A 19,559-nucleotide genomic window follows, 5' to 3' on the forward strand; every position below is an offset into this window, starting at 1 on the left:
ATACATACATACACATGCAACAACTGTTTGGTTCTCTCATGTTTTTCTGTGCACACTTAAAGTGTTTCTGTTTTTGCCTCCAACCTAGAGGTTGCCTTACGGTGACACAAAGAGCCTTAATTTCCACAGAGCTTAGATTCCATGTGATGCCAGCGACACCTAAACTGATACATGCAGGAGGCAGACGTGTTTCTGTCCCACAGGCACAAAGCTAAACCAAACTCCTGCTGCCAAAGCCTGCTTTCTGCAGAGCGGCGGGTAGCAGGAGTCCTCAATTAAACAATATCTTGCCTTGACCTCGGCACAGGCTGACAGTCAAGTTGAAAAAATATATATATAAGCGATAAGGTAAAATCTTAAAAAATCTTTTTCTATACATATTTTCCTCCTGCGGCTGTAACCTGACACAGCTTCCTAGGAGGTGTTGAATAAAGTGCCACTGAAGGTTGGTCATTAGGCGAAGCTGACAGAACAAATTCTTCAGGGGTAGGTTGGAAAGTTCTAGTTCATTTGAGGCCTGGCTGGACGCAAGCCTTAGGAAGCTGTTATCCAGGCCCCGTGCTGCTAACTAGCCTCCAAGATTCACTTCCGTCTGTCCCTTTCTCCGCAGCTGCGATCTCCTGGGAGCCCGGCTGCCCCTGAGCTGCCCATCGAAAGCGAGCTGGATGCCCGAGAGCGCAGGATCTCGCACTCCCTCTACGGAGGGATTGAGGGGCTGGAAGAGTCGCCCAGCAGGAATGCCGCACTCAGCAGGATAATGGGTGAGTCAGGTAAAGCTCCTCTCTTCCTTCATCTCCCCTCACGGTTATGGCCCGCGTTTCCGAGAGAAGACAGAGCAGGTCCATTATGGCCATGCGGGAAACATGAATGTGAGAAAAGAGCCTCCACGCACGGAGTGGCTAAATAAGCTTCAATTCCTAAATGTTTGATGGGGACAGAAAGGAAGAGGGAGTAAAAGAAATGTCCCCAGTAATCAAAGTATCCACGGCTTGTGGAGAATAGTAAGCAAGCTGCGTTTTAACCAACGACAGGGGCTAAGGAAGCTCAGTTGGTCGAATCTGTTTCCAGTTCGCAGCACCCAGCTGAAAAAGCCAGTTCGTGGGTCTGTTCACACTCCCAGCACATGGCCGGCCAGCCAGCTCAGCCTAAGGCTGGCCCTCCGTCCCAGTGAGAGACTCTGCCTCAAAAACAAGAGTGGGCAGCTCCCGAGAAGTGATGTCCAAGGCTGGTGTACATGGGAGTGCACACACATGCATGTGTGCATATATACATACATGTCACACCTGTGCACCCTTGAGCAGGCACACACACATACACACACGCACGCACACACACACACAGTACTTAAGCACACTAACTTTAGAAAAGGAATCTAAAAGTTGTTATTGTTGGTAGCACTGCTTAGACACAGATGAAAAATACATGATCACATGAAGTGGTCACTGTTTGGTGGCATTTAATAAAATATTTGTCACATCTCTGCTTTATCAAAGCTTTAGTGTTGACGGACATGGCAGCTCACACCTTTTATCTCAGCATTGGGGTGGAAAGCAGAGAGGCATCTCCTAACCCAAAGCCACTTTGTTCTACACAGTGAGTCCCAGCCAGCCGGAGCCACATAGGGAGACAACAGCAGCAAACACCCAGCATTATCCTTTAAACCCTCAGCTCATGGCCGAGCCTGTTTGCTTGATCTGCCCCAGGCTGCCTTCCGGAGTGATCATAGGCTCAGTCTCCTAACAGGCCCCTCCCCCACCCCCCGGGGAGGGTGGGGAGCAGGGGAGGAGTCAGGCTCACAGAACTGCTCATCTGCGGCTAACTTGAGAGATTTAAAATTTAAGGTATAAAAAATAGTTTTGACATAAAACACTGATTTCTGACCTATTTTGCAGTTCTCTAAATCCCTACATTTAATCGCATTCTGAGCGTATCCGATGCAGATCTGATAACAAATACAAGTTCCCATTGTGGGGCATCATGGAAACAGTTTGATTAATTCATTGGGGTGGGGGGGGTTGTGAAAGGCTTGTGTCGGCAAGGTGTCGCGTTAGCAGTGGACACGGGCGCTTAAAGGAACGGTATCACCAGAGAGCTTTCTACTGAGTGCTATAGAAAAAACATGTGTCTACCCAGCTAGTGTAGTTCCCCGTCATTTTTCTTCCTCCTCATCTAACTTTCCCCCTTGGGGAAGTTGCTCGGTCCTCAGTTCCTTATGGTGTTAAGAGATACCTTTGATGTCCTTGGCGACCGTTTTTCTAATTTTGCGTGTGGCCTGACAGAACCAGGGAGGCAATCCTTGCTCTTGATTTGAGCCCCCTTGTTTCTGGCTTCTACTTTGGTGTGTGCCTATCGGTTACTGGTACTCACTGGGGATGGGTTGTCCGTGCTGTCTTATAAAACTGTAAAGCATCTCTGCCCGACTCTTACCTGTTGACAAAACCTCAGACCCCCTGAGACAGAATGTGTGCGTGTGTCGCTGGATCTGTGTGCATACAAAGTGATGCGCTGTAATTTCCCATTTATTATAGGAACATAGGATTTGCCATACTGATCAGCCCATTGGCCCAGCAGCTCCTGTAACCTGCATCCTGCCTCCACACCCCGGGTCTCCAGAGGAACGCGAAAACCTCACACTCAAACACACACCAACTCCCACCCCGATTTTTCACTAGTGATTTGTTGAAATGTGTAACCTGGGTTGAGGAGTGCGTTTTCCTCTGTATTCTGTCACCCAATTTTGTTAGCTTTTGACTTGTTAGTCCTTTTCAGCGGGTAATGCAGGCGGCAGGGTTTTCCCTCCCTCTGCTGGGTATGAAATGAACCCTCTCACGTATGGTGGCTCTCCTAACTGGCCGGCCCCTCCTGCTGTGCTCGATGTTGCTCTGTACATGTCCCGGGACATACGGGCTGGGGGATGACACCATACTCAGTAGCCCAAGTTTTTACAGTAGAATATCTTTTGGGAAGGGATACTGGGGATTGAATCCAGGGCGTCTTAATGACTTCATTTGTCCGTGTCCTTAAGACATGTTTTATGTGCTATACTGGAAACTAGGAAGCCTGTGTGGCTTTACCTAGAGAAATATATAAGCTTAATTTATCTTGCCGTTTACCAACTTTAGAGCTTTCGTCCTCCCCTCCCCTCCATCCTTATTCTAGTATTGTTGGCCTTAAAAATTGCATGCTGCTGGCGAGGCTAGAGGACCCTGCGGTTGGAAACCCTGCAAAGGGTGTTGCTTTGCCACTGGCAGTGAAACTTATACCTAATGTCACAGTACTGTGCACCTGTCAGCCTCTGGTTTGTACTGCGTCAGGTGCATAGATGTTTCTCAGCCACGTCCCACATGCCTCGTTCATGGCTGTCTGCTGGGTCTTCTGCCTCACTCCTGCGCAGACCATGGTTCTATATGCTGGAAAGAGAAGTCTTGGAATCCCTTATGATGGCACAAAGAAGTGATTAATTTCCTGTGTGCAAGGCAATTTTTCACAAGGAATACTTTGTACATGGGACCAAAGGAATTTTTTTTAAAGGCCTGTGATCAATTTTGAATGGGTATACATCCCAGGAGATCAGACTTCAAAAGTGCACACCCAAAAAGAAGCAACCATTTCTAATTAGAAAGATGTCAAATGCCCTCAGTCCCACTTTTCACTTAGCAGATAAAAGAAAGGTGTCCCCAAACTGGTGATTTTTGCCTTGTTTTGGTTTTGAGTATTTCCTCTTTCTAAAGTAGCTGTCTTGGCGAATGCCACGATCTCATGGTAAGTTTCAGTGACAGCATATTGAGTGAAAGGCATCGAGGTGTCTTTAGAGCCTAGTCCCGCCCGGTCCATACCAGGGTAAGATAATTAAGGCATTCCCTCACCACCTACATCACACGTTCCATTCTGTTCTTGTATTTGGGGAGCTATAGACCGCTGGATTGTGGCTTATTTAGTTTCGGAAGCACAGTTTGAATGTGTGGTTTTTCTGGGTGGTGGGTTCCTCTTCAGTAACAGCCAATTTATCTCTATCACTTTGGATGGATCAGTCAGACATGCGACCAAAGGCCAGGCGTAACCACAGGCAGTTGGCTGGATTCCCACCGCCATCAATGTTAGAAGGTGAGTCCTGTCCTCGTGTCAGGAAGCAACTCACGAGGGCTGGGAATACAGCCAAAGGCGCTCGCCTGGCTTGTGCAGTGCCCTGCTCCCTGCACCACAAAAGCAGGCTAAGTAAGTAGGTGTACAGATAGGTCGGTAGGTAGGCCTGGCCTTGTCCTTTAGTGAGTCTGCTTAGGATTTCTCCTTTGAAAAGCCTTGAAAGACCCTTCCTATGATTCAGCCATCTCAATAACAGCAGTGAAATAATGGACACAGTTTACCAACATGTTTACTTTATAAATGCGTCGCAAATTCCTGTTTTGGAGCATAGAACGTTATTTTCTTTAAGTTTTTTGTCTGCATAATTTGTTTAAAAGCGATTTTATCCTGAGCTGAAATTTTATTTCATTTCACTATTTATCTCAGTGGTTTCTATATCCATACTTTTATGGTGAGTTTAAATAATTATGTTCAGAATATTTTCATTTTGTTAAGAATTTGACATGGAAACCTGAGACGTTGATGCTGGTTTTATATGAGTTGTGTTGCCGACAGTGTTCACTTGCTCTGTTCCTGATATCGCGCATTGTGTTGCATTCCATGTAAATCCATCAATGAATAAATGTTCAGTAAATAATCACCTCGTACGTTGTTGTTTTACTCTCTAAGACCCAGGCTGCTCATTTTGTTGTTTGTAGATACTGATGAAAGGGTTGAGGTGGGGGAGAATTTAACTGTTAAAAAGTGAAGCCACCACGAACACGGTTCATGGGCTTCTAGCTGATGAGGTGCTGAAGATCAGCAGATGTCAGTGAGAGGTTCTGGTGTGTCTCAGTGGGATGTGTAGCTTTAAACGTAGATGCGTGGTGCCCTCGATGGTTTCTAGAACAAGATCCTGGAATGGTTCCTCCTCACAAACAATCTAAGAGGGAGAATATGGGCAACCAAATCTTGAAATCTTACAAAAATCTTAAGACTGGAGAGTAATGCAAGAGAGACTTCTTGCTATTCTGGGTATGATGTGTGTGTGTGTGTGTGTGTGTGGTGTGTGTGTGAGAGAGAGAGGAGAGAGAGAGAGAGACAGAGAGGAGAGAGACAGAGACAGAGACAGAGACACAGAGACAGAGACAGAGAGACAGAGAGAGACAGAGAGACAGATATTGGTATTCTGTGTCATGTACAGTATAGTGTTTCTACACAAAACAGCATCTCACACACATACACACACACATACACACACAGATTGTATGGTCCAGTTAGTGTTATATATTTCTTACGAGGCCTTCACTTAGAATAAATGTGTCAATGCAAGGGGTTGCAGATTTAATTTTAAAAGGTATGCAATATGATTACTCTGTGATATTTCCCTGGTTAAATTATTCCTGGAAGAGGCCTTGATATTTAATAATGTGGCATTTGCCTCTCCAGTCAGGGGAAAGAGCCTGGCTTTATCAATTCAACATGGTCCTTTAGGAGACAAAAGTATGTCTTAGAGGAAAGCATTTCTTTGGCCAGTGATGGTGGAATTTACTACCATGGATCCAGTGACATTTTGCGGAACAGGTTTCTATTCTAATATCCTGCGGCTTGAGTGGAAAGAAACAGGTGATTTGAAATCAAGACAGAGAAATGATTGCATTTGATTTACTTCTGTGTCCTGAGCAAGAAGCTGCCAGTTCCACAGTTTGCCTGAATAGCACATTTGAATCAAAGTAGGAGGTTTTCCTGGCTCGTATGTTGAGCAGGGATCTCAGTGAGCGTGCATGGGTGCTATAACAGACCACTTAGTGCTAAATAATGATGTGTGTGTAATTTCTGGCAAGTTTCTTTATAAGGATTGGAAGATAGACAGCAACTTAATAGTTTTCTGTTAATTTATTGAATCAGCCAGAGAAAGATACCCTGTGCCTTAAACTTACCTTTCCAGTTTATCTGTGCTTGCCCGACACGCTAATACGTACTCAGTCTTAAAGCTAGATCTAAGACTAATCGAATGCTAATACATGGTTGTTGAACTATTTCAAAAACTCAATTTATTTTGAAGGGGAGAGCATCTTGTGCACTATGGCGGTGAGTCTTGAAAGGCTCAGCAGACTTGCTGTTCAGGCACCGACCAGGATAGTTAGCTGAAGAAATTTGGACATTAGATTTAGTGGGAGAGTTCTCTGTCATCCCATGAGGTGGGCACAGAGATTTTTATGGTTCCTTGCTTGCTTGGGAACATGCTTTGGTGTTTCCTGTCATATGGTTGTTGTCCTGTGATTTCAGCCTCTTACAAGGAGTGCACCCGGACCAAAATTTTGTACTTAGTGTACCCTTGCTCAGAAGTCAAACAGGAAGATGGTGAAGAGGAGTTGCAGAGCTGTAGGGGGTTTGGGATTAGAGCACAGTTTTCTCTCCAGCAGAACCATTAGGGACTTGGGGACTTGAAACCTAACCTCCCCAAGGAATGCTTGTGATGTCTGAAGGGCACGGCAAGCAGTGAACCTCAGTACATTTTCCTGAAAGGGGCTGGGAGAAGAGAACATAGATACTTTGAGCCCGTTGGTAACTGAGTCATCATCAGTCTTCACATCCGCTCCTCCCAGGAAAGGCCCTGGAGCCTCAAGAAAACACGCCTGCGTCTGTGCTTCGCTGTTCACTTCTAGATCTCTCTCATTTCAAAGTTACTCTCCCTGGCTTGTATGCCGGACTTTGTCCAATGTCAGCTGAATTCATCGTGGGTCAATTTTATTGCCACTTTCCGGGATAATTTCTTTTGGTAGGAAAGTCATAGCCGCCATTCCAAATCTAGCTCTGATGAATTCTGTTGAGGTTCTTCAACAATCATACCCACACATGCGCAGATGGACGCAGCTGGCACAGTCCCCACGCTGACATTACCCTGCTCTGTAGGCATGTTTCCTTCTTCATTAGGGAGTGACTCACTCAGCACAGCGATGATGTCACCCCTGTCTACCCTGCAGGAGTTCCCCAGTAGGTGCATAGGTAGATGACCCCCCTTGAGTTTGTGGGGTTTCCCTTCAGATTTCCTGATAAAGCTTCCCAGAGGGCACTCAGACCTAAGAAGCTGTGTGTTGGGTTCACATTAAGCCATTTTGGAGGTAATCCTTGTCTTTGGAAAACCTAAAGCCAGAGAAGTCAAGTATTGTGCCACAAGCTGTGCAGCCGCGCTGCAGAAGCCGTCACAGGGACCCGAGGCTTGCGTTTGACAACACTTCGCGAGAACTAAACACCCTCAATTCTTTCATCCTGTCAGGTTGGGCAGGTGTGTCAAGGCTTAGGGCTCTCCTTATGTAGTAAATAGTAGAGTTAACAGGCGTGGCGCCTACACTGACATCTAGAATTTCTTTTTCACCGGTCAGGTAAATGCCAGCTGTCCCCCACGGTGAACATGCCACATGATGACACCGTTATGATCGAAGATGACAGGCTGCCGGTGCTCCCACCTCACCTCTCTGACCAGTCCTCCTCCAGCTCCCACGATGATGTGGGATTCATAATGACGGAGGCCGGCACGTGGGCCAGGGCTGTCATCAGCGACTCAGCCGACTGGTGAGTGAGTGAGCTAGCAGCCCAGGGCCGGAGCTTCTTATTGGATGAACAGTATCTAAGCCAATTCTCAAATTGATCCAACAATAGATTAAAAATTAGTAATTAGTGTGCTTGGGAACTAGAGGAGACTTACTGGAGGTTTCTGTTTGTCTGGGGAGTATGTGCATACGTGTCACATGTGTTGGCATGTGCTCACTCCCCTGTGAGTGTGCAGGTAGAAGCCGTAGGTTTGTGTCTTAGTTAGAGTTTCTATTGAAAACACTATGACTTTATCACTGCTCATCACCGAAGGAGGACAGGACAGGCACCTGCAGGCAGGAGCTGATGCAGAGGCCATGGAGGGCACTGCTCACTGGCTTGCTCTCCATGGCTTGCTCAGCCTGTCTTCTTATAGAGCCCAGGACCACCAGCCCAGGCATGGCACCACCCACAGTGACCTCTGCCCTCCCCCATTGATCATTAATTAAGAAAGTGCACTCCAGGCTTGCCCACAGCCTGATCTTACAGTGGCTTTTTCCCGGTTAAGGTTCTCTCCTCTCAGATGACTCTGGTCTGTGTCAGGTTGACATAAAATACAGTGGGCATCAGATGTCTCCCTCAGTGCTGCTCCCTCCCCTCACCGATCCTGGAGCATGGCAGTTGGTGAGGCTGCATACTGGGACCCCCAGCTTCTCTTTGTGGTGTTACAGCATTACTGTTCCCCAGGCTTTGTGGTGTTACAGCATTACTGTTCCCCAGGCTTTGAGGTACTTCTGGCAGGCACTTTGTCTTTGTGGCTACTGTCCTAGTGTTTCTTTTCCATTTTTTTCTTTTCTTTTTTTGCCTTTGCGACAGTAGAAGGAAGCTTTCGATGCTATTTACCATGTGTAATCGTTAACCGTCACCCCATTCTTTAGTCTCCATGCTTGGTAGAAAAGCGTGTTATCAAGCAAAGCTCCTTTGACTGGGTGTCCTCCTCCTCACTCCCCACCTGTGTCACATCAGCTGTGAGGTCGGAGGTGCTGAGGACAGGATAGACATTTCTGCCTAGTTCCCCCTCTCTCCTCCCCACCCTCCTCTTCCTCCTTATATGGTCTCAGGAAGAAAACGTGGGTAATATGTTTGCTAACCCAAGCTCTCCTGAAAGCTCCTGGGCTCTTGTAAAGTTCCTCTCCAACTTTTGTTACTTGCCTTTTAATTCTCTTTTGGAAAACATGGGATATAAAAGTAGAGCTGAACAGGAGGCCACATGATAACAGTAGCTTAGCCTCGAATGAGTCTTCTGACTGGAGGTGTTGCGGGAGGGGGAGGCGGATGGGGAGGGGGGGGGGGCAGCAATCACAGATGCTCTTAACCTGACTGCAGCTTGTGTCTCTCTGGAAGTCAGTGTGGAAAGGCAGTTTGCGTCTGTGTCCACAGTGTTCTGTAAGGAGACTACAACCTCTGCGTCTCCACCATGATAAGGCCGTGAAGGGGATCATAGGGACGGATCTGCGTTAGCAAGAGGGCATAGTCAGCTTTCAGGGACAGCTTGGGGCAGTCATGTTCCTATAGTAGATTTGAAAGACAAACAACGGTGAGGACTTTTATGGTGTTTTTCCCCTTTGGAAATATAGGACAAAGAAGAGAGTGTAAGTGAAGGGTTATGGGAACATGCGTGCTATCTGTTCAGCCATGGAGCTGAGAATGCCCGCTTTTCCAGTCTGACAGTCTCTCCCTTAATTAACTTCAGTGAAAGTGTTAAAAAACAAACAAACAAAACCATCAGGTCAACGAGACAAGATTAATAACTGGAATTTCCGTAATGGGGCGAAGGGTAGATATGGCTCCTTCAGAGAGTCCTCTGCAAGCCTTGTACTCTATCTTGATAATATTCTAGTGTTACTGTTTATTGTGTCTGAAATAGGTTTAATGAGTATATTAATCAGGAAAAATTAATTATGTCACATTTTAAGAATATTTAGTTATTTTAAGTCTCTTATTAATTTGCAAGCTCATTTGACATTTTAAAACGTGTCCGTTTATACTTGACTGCATAGTTGTGGAAGGCTAAATGTGTCGAAGGGCTACATTTTTAAGTTGTTAACTAATAGAATATACTTTTTTCAACCTAGTAATGTATGTAGGGGACATTAACGTGTTTTTTTTAAGGGAGGAGAAAATACAGCAGCAAATTCTAATTTTGATAACAACATTATTTAGGAGAATAGAAAGTGAACTTGAAAGTTTGCTGAATAGAGATTTTAAGCAATGTCAAGAGGAATTTAAATTACTTTGGAAATTCTTTTTTTTTTTTGGTTTTTCGAGACAGGGTTTCTCTGTGTAGCCTTGGCCATCCTGGACTCACTTTGTAGACCAGGCTGGCCTCGAACTCACAGCGATCCGCCTGCCTCTGCCTCCCGAGTGCTGGGATTAAAGGCGTGCGCCACCACGCCCAGCTGTACTTTGGAAATTCTTTGCTGGAATTTTCTGTTAGAACTGTATTTCACAGGGTAGGTAGTGCATACCTGCTCTCCTAGTACCAAGGAGGGTCGAAGTTTAAAGCCAGCATGGGTAACAGAAGGACCCTGTCAAAAATAAATCAACTCATGGAGCCGATGAGATGACTCGATGGACACAGGGCTGGCCACACAAGCAGGAAGGCCTGAGTGTGGGCCCCCGGCACCCACAAAGCTGCCGGGCAGATCCAGACACTTCTGTAATACCCCTACCCTGCAGATGGAAACCAGGGGTCCCTGGAACAGGCTAGTGACCTTGGACTAGCAACACTCTTGAGCTCTGAGTTTAGCCAGAGACTGTGCCTTGGTAGATAAACTGAAGAGCACTGAGGAAGATATACACACATGCTGACTTACAGCCTGTGCACACACACAGGTGAGCAACACAAGCCCAACACACACACACACACACACACACACACACACACACACGTGCGCACACGTAGACACAGGTGAGCAATGTAAACCTACCACACACATACACATATATGTGCACACACACACAGGTGAGCAACGCAAGCCCAACACACACACATACACAAGTATGCACGTGTGCACACACATAAATAAATAACTATATTTCAAACCCATTGTCTACAAATCTGATGCCTTATTGCAGTTCTTAAAGTGTTCCATACGTTTCTCACAAACGCTTTTTGCTAAGCAACCAAGATGTCCACTTTAACATAGGGAAGAATCACTGCTCCTCAAGTATGTTGATTCAGAATTGAGTCATGCCTGTCTTACAGCTGTTTGTTGTTTGGTTTGTCTCTGAAACAGGCTCTTACGACATACTCTCTTAGAACTCATTCTGTAGACTAGGTTGGCCTTAAACTCACAGAGACCCCCCTGGCTTTCCCTCCTGAGTGCCACAGCTAAAAGGATCGACACTACACCTCCTAATGCTGGGACCTCTTGCTCTGGAAATTATCGGGGGTATCTTTATCAAATGCTGATTTAAGTTGACAGGTCAGGTTCCTGGACAAATGCGACACTATTCCTTGGAAATTCAAACTGCCCATGAAAAGATTGAAACTATAGCACTTGCAAAATTGCATGCATTTGAGATATAGGCTAGCATTATAAAAAAGAACTGGAGGCTGGAGAGGTGACTCAGCAGTTAAGAGCATCTGCTGCTCTTCCCAGGACCTGAGTTCAGTCCCTAGCACCCATGTCAGATGAATCATCACTGGTCACAACCACCTGGAGCTCAGCGTCACCGGGTCTGGTATCTTCTTCTGGACCCTCGAGGGAACCCCCTCTCACAGGTGTGATGGCTCCACCACACGTGCTCATATAATTAAAATAAAAACAAATCTTAAATAATATTAAAATAAAAATAGAATCTAGGGGCTGGAGAGATGTCTCAGAGGTTGGGAGTACTGGCTGCTCTTCCAGAGGTCCCGAGTTCAATTCCCAGCAACCACCTGGTGGCTCACAACCATCTGTAATGAGATCTGGCGCTCTCTTCTGGTGCACTGCCATGCATGCAGTCAGAATACTATATAAATAAACAAATCCTTAAAAAAAAAAGAAAGAAAGAAAGAAAGAAGAAGAGAAAGAAAGAAGAAAGAAAGAAATAAAGAACTGTTGCCTTGACCTTGGCTGGCCTCTGGGGTTAGCTTTTCTTTTGTGTTCTTCAATCCTGGCTCAGGCAAGACTGCTGAGATGCCTCCTCTCTCTTGAACTCGTGAGCTCCAGAGGTGCGCGTGTGTGCACCTCCGGCATCTGCTTGCTATGTTAGAGCAAGGTTTCTTTTCCGAAATTTACTGAGTTGACACCTTTTCAGGCATTTGGCTATTTCAGAAGGGGCTACACACTCATGAAAGTGTCGTCCCTACTCACTTTGTCCTGAAACACAATAACACGCAGACACACGCACACACATATACACACAAAGACACAGACATAGACACACAGACACATACACACATGCACACACACACATACACGCACACGCACACATGCACACACACACACAGACACGCAGGCACACACACACACACACCATGGTCAGAATACTTTTTTTTTATGCTGTATTTTCTGATCACGGTTTCCTCTCCTACAACTTCTCCCAGTCCCTTCCCATCTCTTTACCTAACCCAACTCCATACCCTTTTTTTCTCTCTCCTTAAAAAGCAAACAGGAAGGGGCTGGAGAGATGGCTCAGATGTTAAGAGCACTGACTGCTCTTCCAGAGGTCCTGAGTTCAACTCCCAGCAACCAGAATGTGGCTCACAACCATCTATAATGTGATCTGATGCCCTCTCCTGGCCCGCAGGTTACATGGAGGCAGAGCGCTGTATACATAATAAATAAATAAATCTTCAAAAAAAAAAAGCAAACAGGAAAATAAACAAAACAAAAAATAAAAAATACTCAAGAAACACACACACACAGATACATCATAAGAGCACAAAATTGTAGACCGTAATACACAAGCAATAAACCAGTAAGATACTGCCCCCACCAAAAAAGCCCTAATGTAGCAATATTAGACAAAAAAGTCTACAAAAAGACCAGTGAGTTTGTTTTGTGTTGGCCATCTGCTGCTGGGCATGGGGCCATTACATATGGTTAATATATACCCAAAGAGACTCTATTGGAGAAAATTAAATTTTCTTGTATGGGTGGGTGTCGGTTGCCGGTAGCTTCTTGGTTAGGGATCTCAGCCTGGGTCTGCTTCTTCCTTTCAGTGCTGGGACCCCACCTGGCCTGGACCTTTGTAGGTGCTCTGCATACAGCCATAGCTCCTGTGAGTTCAGATGTGTGCCAGCCTTGTTGTATCTGAAAGATGCTGTTTAGTTAGAGTCGTCTGTCCCCTCTGGCTCTTACAATCTTTTTGTCTCCTCTTCAGCGTAGCTCACTGAGTCTTGAGGGGTTTGATGAAGACATCTCATTTCGGATGTTCCAAAATCTCTCTGTCTATGCATTGTCCCAGTTGTGGGCCTCTGTGCTTATTTCCTTCAGAACACAGCTTTTTAAAAAATTGCTAGCTGGGTGGTGGTGGTGCACACCTTTAATCCCAGCACTCGAGAGGCAGAGGCTGGTGGATTGTTGTGAGTTCGAGGCCAGCCTGATCTACAAAGTGACTCCAGAACAGCCAAGGCTACACAGAGAAATCCTGTCTTGAAAAAAAAAATGCTAAATTGTGATTTATATGGCTATATGTTATTGTACAAGGCGAGTCTTGTCAAATATGCAGCTTTCCAATGTCTCCCAAATAACAACAGCAGAAAGGTTATGTATCATCAACACAGTGAAGAAACGCCCAGGGGGAAGTGGAGAAGGATAACTACACCCACAGAGTTACTTTAATGTTAAAATCAAGTTTTTAATTTTTATCTTTCCATTCACTCACCTTTTAAAAATGAGGTATATTGTGTTGTTTAGTTTAAATCCTTAAGTAACATGTATCTAAAAGATACATGATCTTTCCTAAAGCTGAGTGTCTCTACTTTTTAGTAAATACTTTCATGGTTTTCTTTCTTTCTCTTCACCCCAGCTCTTTGAGTCCAGATGTTGATCCCGTTCTTGCTTTTCAACGAGAAGGATTTGGACGCCAGAGTATGTCAGAAAAACGCACAAAGCAATTTTCAGATGCCAGTCAATTGGATTTCGTTAAAACACGGAAGTCAAAGAGCATGGATTTAGGTAGTGAGTACCATCTCCATGAGTCTCATTGTGTAAGGTTTGGGCACTTCGGGAAGGAACTGATGGTCCCAAACACATCTCCATTTATTTTTAACAATAGAGGAGATAAATTTAAAATGTGGCAATTTGGCAAAGATGCCCATCCTGCCTTGCGTAGCATGTCGACCTGATATGCACTGTGTTGACTTGAGCTTTTGGATAAGAGAGGATGCAGGTCACACTGCATCCTTGTAGCTGCATTTTACCACTTTGTCCCTCTGAGAAGCAGCTTCCTTTGAGGTTGTATTTGGTGGGGATTTATAAAGAGGAAACGAGAAACGTTTGGAGAAAAACCATTATCTCAATCCATGTCTGGGGCTTAGGTGCCAGTGCTCTCTCTTGTTGATTGCTCTCCTTGAAGTGCTAATTGATACAACTCCTTGTGTTGTAACGACTACGGCCTTGAACCAGATTAGTAACTTGAGAGAATATATTCCAGAAGGAATTTGGGAGGAAGAAAATAACCCTAGTCGTTGAGTTAGACAACCAGGTAGCGTCTCTCTTAAATCAAAATCTACCCCACAAAATAATTCAGTTAATACAGGTATAAACTAAATTATTTTTTTAAAAAAACCTTTGTTAATCAACCATAACTTATGCTGCTTTCTGGTGGCTGTTTGAACCTCAAGACTAAAAGCATTAATTTATCAGAAATATCTATAATTGGACAGTGCATTCCCTTGGCTAACGGTGATACACTAACATAAAAATAACACGTCTGTGAGACGGAGTGACTTGCACACTGCATGAAGACACTGCTTATTTTTCTCCCTTTATTTTTGATTATGGATGTTTGCTTGATGTTTCATTTTATTTGCATGGAATATTGCCTAAGAGTTGTGCTCTAACAGTCGAAATTGGGGGAGGGTTGAAGCATGTTCAGCTCTGGGGACTAACTGGGCTAACGGTTATACATTTACCTTTTAACAGTAGCTGACGAGACTAAACTCAATACAGTGGATGACCAGAGAGCAGGTAAGAATGGACAGTTAGACCGTTGCCATAGAAACCGTGGTTCGAGGCGCTCGCTGCGATTATAGAGCTGCCAGTCATGTTACGTGTAAACACCAGCATTCCAGTCACACTCAGACACTTTTGTTATGGGAAATCGAATTGCAGCAGAAAATACTTATGCGTTGTTGTTATGAGAAATTTATCAGCAATATGTGTAACAGATGGAATGGAATAGACTCCCTCTACCATGTTAAAAACAATTTCAGATTTTTGTTTTTAAATCTTACCTGCATAGGAATGTTTCATGGTGATTTTTTTTTTTTTAATCAGAATCTTAAGGAAACATCTCTTAAGTTCTTTAGTCCTTATGTGATGTCTTAATTACTGTCCATGCTCCAAGTAGCGGTTTTTATTTGAAAAATAGTAGCCAGGTATGGTGGCGCACGCCTTTAATCCCAGCACTCGGGAGGCAGAGGCAGATGGATCACTGTGAGTTCGAGGCCAGCCTGGTCTACAAAGTGAGTCCAGGACAGCCAAGGCTACACAGGGAAACCCTGTCTTAAAAAACAAACAAACGAAAAATGAAAAATAGCACCACCTGAACCAGCGGGTCAGAATCCCTTTAGGCACCAAATGACCAGCACAGGGTCTCATATCAGACATCCTGCATATCAGATATGTACTTTATGATTCATAACAGTAGCAAAGGGATAACCGTATGATCGGGTTCACGGCAACCTGAGGAGCTATAATAAAGGGTCACAGCGTTAGGAAGGGAGAGAGCCACCGTCCTCCAGGAACATTTTCCACTAAGTGACAGTGTCTGGGCTTGCTACGGATGCTCCTGTATTGCTCCTGCTATCTCCTGTATCTTTTTCAGATGCTAGAATTAGCTCATTGTTAGCCCTGACATTAACTTGAACTATATGACGCATTTGGCTTCGTTAGCTTTTGGAATCTGTTCTGAATTTACTGCTTAATCATTTCATAGAAATAATGGGCTACGTGGGTTAGGTTTAGCAGTGTAGTATATCTTAACGTTTTATATTACTACATGAAAATAATCAGCAGAGTCTGTCAGTGTAATTAGGCAGTGTGCTGTGCGCAGTTGAGCATGCATGATTTATTAGTGTATTTTGGAATCTTGCTTTAATTATTCTAGATCCAGGATAATGTAATTATATCACTTAGCACGTATTAGCTTTAATTTGCCTTTTTAACCTGCTGTAGTAATTAGTCTCAGCCTGTGTGTTCCACATACATGCATAAAGACTACTGTGGATGTTCTTGGCGTTACCATATTCTATGAGGTAAATTTTAGACTATAAAATTGCATTCAATAAATTATAAGATTGGCTGTGTTCAGGGCAATTAACTATAGCCTCGGATCTTCCTAAGTAGCTATTTTTTTTTTTTTCTGATAAAACATAACATTCATTAAAATTTTGCACTGAAGCTATAGAACACATCTTTGGCAGTTTACATGTGTACGGTAGTGGTTAGTCTTCAGTGTCACTAGTGTTCAGTGTGCCGAGCTGCACACCTTCACAGTATGATGCTGTGTGAAACTGGTGGATGTTCAACTGAAGAAACCCAAACCCACTGTGAGGAAAAGAAAATCTATTGCGAGTAAAAAATAGCATGCAGGCTTTTAACTGATGACATATAACTTTCATAATGCGGACTCAGATTTTGTCCTCTATTAAAGCCATGTGCTTTTGTGTTTTACTTGTTAGGTCTTAGGTCTTGGAGGAGAAGGCACATCTGTTCTGTGTGTACAATTAAAGTGGAGCACCAGGATGCTCTTTTGGTTTGGGAGTTTTAATCTCCATTGGTAAATTCTGTAGACTGTATTCTCCCTGCCCAGTGTCATAGTGAACAGTTTTCAGCTGAGTTGTTTCTTCATTTCAGAATTGCCTGGACTCTTGGACAGCTTAGCCTAGAGCTCTTGGACAGGGCATGCTGACATTTTGGCATTTATAGCTGTTTTAAGCCACTTGTAATGAAAACAGATTTTTTTTCCCCCTCTCCTTTTTGCCCTTTGTAGAAGACACCTTCACTGAGAATTTTTTTTTCCCTAAGAGGGATATTTATTAGCAGGCAGGTTTCAGAAGCCAGGTGTGGCTCACATCTGTAATCCCAGCACTCAGATCTCTGTGAGTTTGAGGCCGGCCTGGTCTACAAAGCGAGTCCAGGACAGACAAGGCTACACAGAGAAACCCTGTCTCAAAACAAAACAAAATGTTTTTTTTTTACATGTAAAAGTTCATGTATAGTTAAGGGTAGTAAATGAGAGCCTTAAAATGTTTTTTCAGAAAGAGAAGCTGCTGCTGTTCCTGCAACAGTGACTAGTCTGTTGCCCATGTTTACAGAAGACGCCTGCTCAGTGTTCACCATAGTAAATGCTGAGCTTACGACACCATTCTAGTGGGACTTGAGATCAAAGCCTGTGCTTGCTAGCAAGCACTCTGACCCCAAGCTATGTCTCCAACCCAGGACTCTTAAAGCTTCTTCTTTGATGTCTGATGTCTGTCATACTGAGGCAGTGAGCGCTTTTCATTGAGAACCAGATAATAAGCAATTTGGGCAAAGAGGTAACCGCTTGGTTTTACAGTGATAGGATGAAAGTAGCCGTGGACCTTATGCAAATAAGTGTGTAGAGGCTGTGCTCCACTAACAAGGCCCAGATACCTGTGCTGGTCCCCCCTTCCCGCCCCCCGCCCCCGTAGACTGACTCTTTACAAAACTATTTATTATGCAGATTTCAGCCAGGCAAGAACGCACCATTCACAATTACCAACATTATGCTAAAGTGTTATTCATAGCTATAATATAGAGAAAGAAGGTTCTAAATTATTTACAGCATTAATTCTGTGTGTTGAGGCACACAGGGCCTGGCGTATCTGTAAAGTTTTCTGGGCTGATGTAACTTTCTGCACATTTGTTTGTCTTTCCAGAATTGCCTTATGCACAAGGACCCTCAAACCATTTCTTAAATTCACTGTCAGCTTTTGCTGAGTACATTAAAGTCTCAGCTGGCTTCCCGACAGGAAGTGTGAAGTCACTGCTGTAGGTACACGCACAGAGACTTTACCTTCAGAGACACGCGCGTCCTCAGGAAACGTTGCCTAAAACATGCTGTACACGAGCCAGCTACAGATAGGGAGGTTTGAAACCTCACACGCATAACTTGTTCAGAAGCGAGCTTTTGCGGGTGCTGTCTCTAGGGGGCGTGAGGGTGGGATGAGGCCCCCTTTCCCTCCCCCCGTTTCTCCCACCCCCTTTCCCCCCTTTCCCCCCCTTTCTCCCCCCCTTTCTCCCCCCCTTTCTCCCCCTCCCCCCAGCTCCCCATTTTGCCATTCATTCCTTGACCTCATTCCTTCTTTTGGAGCGTAGTTCACTTTCCACCCTGTGGAACGTAAGATTTGTCATTTGCGTGCCACGGAGAACAGCGGTGGCGTGGTGCTGCCTGAAAGAAAATCTCAGTGTGTACTTTAGTTACAAAATAAGTGACGTACAAGCCTGCACCGAGAAAGCAACATATCATCGTTTGCTCCCAAGACCGATGACTTCTAGCATATTTTTCGCTGTTAAAATCGTGCCTGCGCCTCTGTTCGTATTTTCAGCATCCCTTGCCCTCCCTGAGCACTGTTCTCTCCTGGTGAAAATCGGGTAAAATATCTAATACACATGAAGCATTCGAGGGCAGTTCTTACGTTGACACTTTCAGTTAGTTTTCCTGAGTCTTAGCACACTGAGCTGTGGTGAGCCCGCCCACCTCTGCCATTTGTCTCCCAGGTAGTAACGTGAGCCAGCTACTTCCTAGCATATGGTGGGTGACTCCATGTGGAGGCCAGCTGTTTAGTCTCCCCACCCTCCTCTCCTCCCCACATCTATCCTTTTAGGAAGATAAGTGAGGAACCAGCCCTGTCACCTGGCCCGCCCAGGTGGAGGTGTCAGCCATTAGAGACTGCTGACTTCCACCCCGGCCTGCCAGGTCAGACAGTGATGGACTGGGCTGCCTCCTTTGCTTAAGGAAAACAGTCTTGATTGCCCTGCTAAGCCGGGTGCAGCTGCTGTCTCAAGCCCTACTGCCTTGGAGCCTCAAGAAGTAAAAGCAAAAGTTTTAACTCCCTGGTGTGTCAACAGTTCTGTGTCTCCTGGGAGAGACACCCTTCTGTGACTTGTCTGGTCAGACCGGCACTCTGTTCCCCAGAGTCGCCTTTCTACATGGTGCCAGCTGAGTATGCTGGTGGCTCGCAGCTCCCCGGGACTGTTTCGGACAGCAATGAGTGTCCTGTGACTGCAATGGCCTCTTTCTGTTCTTAGTAACTTTGCACCACAGAAAGGTGCCACAGTTAGACGGCAGAGACACCTCTCCTGCAGCCTCCTCAGCACGTCTGTATCTTAAACATCAGGGACAGTTGTTCCAGTTTCTCTATGCATTACATTGGACAATGATTTGATAAAGATTTCATTTCTTCAGATAGAAATGAATTATTTTAGAACTTTTCCAAATGGAAATAGTATAAAACCTAATATATATGTGAAAAAAATTGCATTAACTAATGTTGTTTATTCTTTATTTTACACCCACGTGCTGTACTCATCACTGAGCCAATGACTTTACCTCTGCAGGGTTCCCCAGGGCATAGATACTTGGATCTGGAGCTGTCACTTCTGCCTCACTAATCTTGTATCATTCTGACCCTCCAAGGCTCCCCGAGTAGAGACGTGGGGCCCTCCTTGGGTCTGAAGAAATCCAGCTCCTTAGAAAGCCTGCAGACTGCCGTCGCC

At 44.9% G+C, this 19,559-nt stretch overlaps 1 protein-coding gene across 1 annotated transcript; it reads left to right on the plus strand.

The window, feature by feature from the left end:
• Positions 1-351: 351 nt before the first annotated feature.
• On the plus strand, positions 352-19,553 carry LOC127186203 (partitioning defective 3 homolog; the record flags this gene model as incomplete). Its single annotated transcript, XM_051142664.1, has 5 exons — positions 352-770; positions 7,449-7,638; positions 13,621-13,769; positions 14,739-14,783; positions 19,480-19,553. Coding segments are annotated over exons 1-5 (471 nt in total), but the record flags the coding sequence as incomplete, so codon positions are not given.
• Positions 19,554-19,559: the final 6 nt, after the last annotated feature.

This window comes from Acomys russatus, unplaced genomic scaffold, assembly GCF_903995435.1.
Source record: "Acomys russatus unplaced genomic scaffold, mAcoRus1.1, whole genome shotgun sequence".
Classification (NCBI taxonomy): domain Eukaryota; kingdom Metazoa; phylum Chordata; class Mammalia; order Rodentia; family Muridae; genus Acomys; species Acomys russatus.